We start from the raw sequence: 3,134 nt of genomic DNA on the forward strand, positions 1-3,134 counted from the left end.
AAAAGCAAGATAACCCAGCTTTCTCGATGGCAGAACTTCTCCACCATACACCTGCTCCGGCCCGGGTGGGGTGGGGCGGGTGGGGTGGGATCAACACACTCTGCTTTCTAACCGCGTGTTACAGTAGACGTCTCCTAGCATCATCGGCCCAATCGGGAGCGGCGGTCTCTCTTGTAGCGACCGGAGAGCCGTCCGTCACGTGTGTGCGTGTCGGTCCACGCGGCCGCACCCCACCGGCCCCCCACCCTTTTCTCTGTGCCTCTCAGCGCTGCACTGAGCCGCTTCCCACAGTTCCACTCGCCCCCCTCCTCTGTCCTGTCTGTCTCCCCTCCTCGGACTAGGTAAGCTGGGACCAAGTGCAGTAGGTAGGTGGCCTCTCTTTGTCACATGGAGCAAATCCACGGCAGCCCAGGGACACGCTACTGTGAGACTTCTCTACCTTGATGCACTCAGTGTTTGATTGGCTTCCTCTTGGAGGATCAGTGTTTTTGTCTGCGGTGCGGCTCTGTCACACCCGCCCCATAGTAAATGGTGTTTGGGACCACAGCCTCTTGTTCTCTTTGAATCCAAAGTGTCTGCTGTGCACTGCGACGGTAACTCACTTCAGTGCCAGGTTTTTCCAATAGTCCACCAAAGAGCGCCATATTTGAAGAGCCTTTTGTACTCATACTCTCATGTACTGTAGCCATACTGTGCAGTGTTGTGGTTGTATGTATCCTTCATTTGTAGCACCTACTTTTACTTATAAGCATGAAATAGTCATAAACAGCATGCTTGTAATAGACTACACACACGGGCTGCTAAACTTCACAATGCTGTTTGCAAAATGCATTCATCACTTTGACAGATTAGAAAACACACTCATTAAAACTAAACTACATCACAAATTATGAATTAACCTTTAAGTCAAATGACAAAACACAGATGCAGATAATAAGTAAACATAATTTTTGATTGATTTTGTTGTAATGAGGTGTTCTAATGTCTGCATATCTCATGTTTTTTGACAGTTGGCAAAAGCAAGCACATCTAATGTTTTCCTCTGCTTTCAGACGATACTTACCTATCCTCCGAGGTTTCCCCGCCAAATTCATCTACGACCCGTGGAACGCCCCGGAGTCTGTGCAGGCGGCGGCCAAGTGCATAATAGGCGTCCATTACCCAAAGCCCATGGTGCACCATGCCGAGGCCAGCCGGCTCAACATCGAGAGGATGAAGCAGATCTACCAGCAGCTGAGCCGATACCGGGGACTCGGTAAGAGATGGAGCCGGGATGTGGGAGACGCTGGTTGAAATACAGCCTAACCTCGATTATCTTGAGCAGGCCTCTCAAAGCCAAATTAGGAACTCAACATTAGACTGGGGGGAATTTTGGTTTTAAAAAGTGGATAAACAGAAAAATCCTGTTCTTAATAACTTCAATGACCAAGTGTCATTTGAAACATTGTTTTAACTCAGAAATATCACAAATTTTGGTCAACATCAGACCTGTGTAATGTCTATTTATTGACTTTATTGTAAGCAAAACCTATTTACAACAAATAGTCCCCCTCAGATTCTGTTTGAAGTCCTTGCCTAGATCTTCTACTTGTCTAGTAGGCCTAATTGTATCATTTAACAGACTTATTTACCCAAACTTTTGCTTTTTCTCAGGGAAAACAATGTCATCTACTTTCGGCATAAATTCTTGAACAAACTCCCCGTCACTCGAGTTTTCTTTGACGGGTCATTTCCAAAGCCACAACATAGCTAACTTCTGTCACAGCTTCACTGGATTTTGCCATTTTTATCAACATGATCTGCTGTGCAGTGTTGCCTTGTTGTAACTGTTGCGCTCCTCACCAGTAAATTTGTCATAGTTTTTAGGTATGTTAACGTAGTGACAATTAATACAGAATTCTTTGAGCATTGCATTTACCTGCATGGAAATCAGGCACAACTTTATCCAGCCCATTAGGTATGCTTGAAACCATCTTTTCTCCTCGCAAACATGTTTTTTCCTCAAAGAAACCTGCGCTGACTCTCCAAATCCTGTTCATCCTCCCGTTCTGCCTCCATTTCTACCGCCGTTGTCGCGGTCCTTCCTTTCTCTGTGGAGGAAGTGACATAGAAAAAAAAAAAATGTAGTCTGCCCTCTAGTGGGGAAATTAATACACTGTACTTTTGACACCTGGGTGTACTTACCTTTTTTACCTGCAGATGTCGCCAGAAACCACGAAACAAAAATTATTTTTTCCAAACGATGTGCAGCTGGTTATGATTTGAGGAGGGCAACAAACACTTTGAGAACCCTTGATCTTTAGAGTTCTAAGAATAATAAGTTGGAAAATAGGTGTTTCAAGGCTGTAAAACTCCTCACTACTAACTTTATAGACTTTTTTTCAGACAAACATGAACATGTTCACTCTTTTTCTCTTGTTTAAACTCTCAAAGTTCAAACCCTCATAGAAAAATAAGTCCAGATTTATAGAAAGAAAACAAAGATCTGCTTGCAAATGAATATTTATGTAAATGTAGCAAGCTAAGCACATTTTGAACAGGTCACAGAGGATATTGATTGACAAGTTCAACAACCAATCAGTACGCAGAACGCGGGACACTAAAAAAAAAGCAGGCAAAATTCCACTGAAAGAAATCTATGAAATAGCAAAAGGTGAACCACAATAGAGCACCTGGTCTCTTTTTTGCTTCTTCATGTGATCTTGCAAAGGTCAGTGTTAGTGCAACGATGGAGCAACACCAGTTTATTGTTATTCCAATGTAGTTTTTTTGTTTTTATATTACAAGGTGCTATCAATGAACTCTGAGTCAATGTACAGTAGCACAAGTTACAGTGAATAGCAAACATAGATATGGAAGTCTCATGTTAAAAGTAAAAAAGTCATATTTTACAGTCATTTAAGTTTTGCTGTGACATAAAATTTATATCTAGCAAATGTACTCAAGTTCATAAAAGTAAAACTCTTATTTCTGCTCCCCAGGACTTTTGGCGTCAGTCCCTTCCACCAATGGGAATGGCAATGGAGGAATGATGAGCTACTCTCCCGGAGAGCAGCAGCCAGGGACCAACAACAACAACAACAACAATAACTCACATTGTAAGTCACGTCTTAGTCCTAAAGAACACGTTTTCG

The 3,134-nt window shown here is 42.8% G+C and overlaps 1 protein-coding gene across 2 annotated transcripts in view; it reads left to right on the forward strand.

Moving 5' to 3' along the window:
* LOC112158861 (cryptochrome-1) overlaps positions 1–3,134 on the forward strand; it is a 41,543-nt gene that overhangs the window by 29,370 nt on the left and 9,039 nt on the right. The window contains exons 10-11 of one of the 2 annotated variants that reach the window (XM_024292501.2): positions 1,053–1,255; positions 2,982–3,039. In XM_024292501.2, coding sequence (XP_024148269.1) covers positions 1,053–1,255; positions 2,982–3,039 — 261 coding nt within the window. Of the gene's footprint in view, positions 1–1,052; positions 1,256–2,981; positions 3,099–3,134 lie in introns of both variants that reach the window. The other variant, XM_024292500.2, reaches the window with a different exon arrangement.

This window comes from Oryzias melastigma, linkage group LG7, assembly GCF_002922805.2.
Source record: "Oryzias melastigma strain HK-1 linkage group LG7, ASM292280v2, whole genome shotgun sequence".
Lineage (NCBI taxonomy): Eukaryota > Metazoa > Chordata > Actinopteri > Beloniformes > Adrianichthyidae > Oryzias > Oryzias melastigma.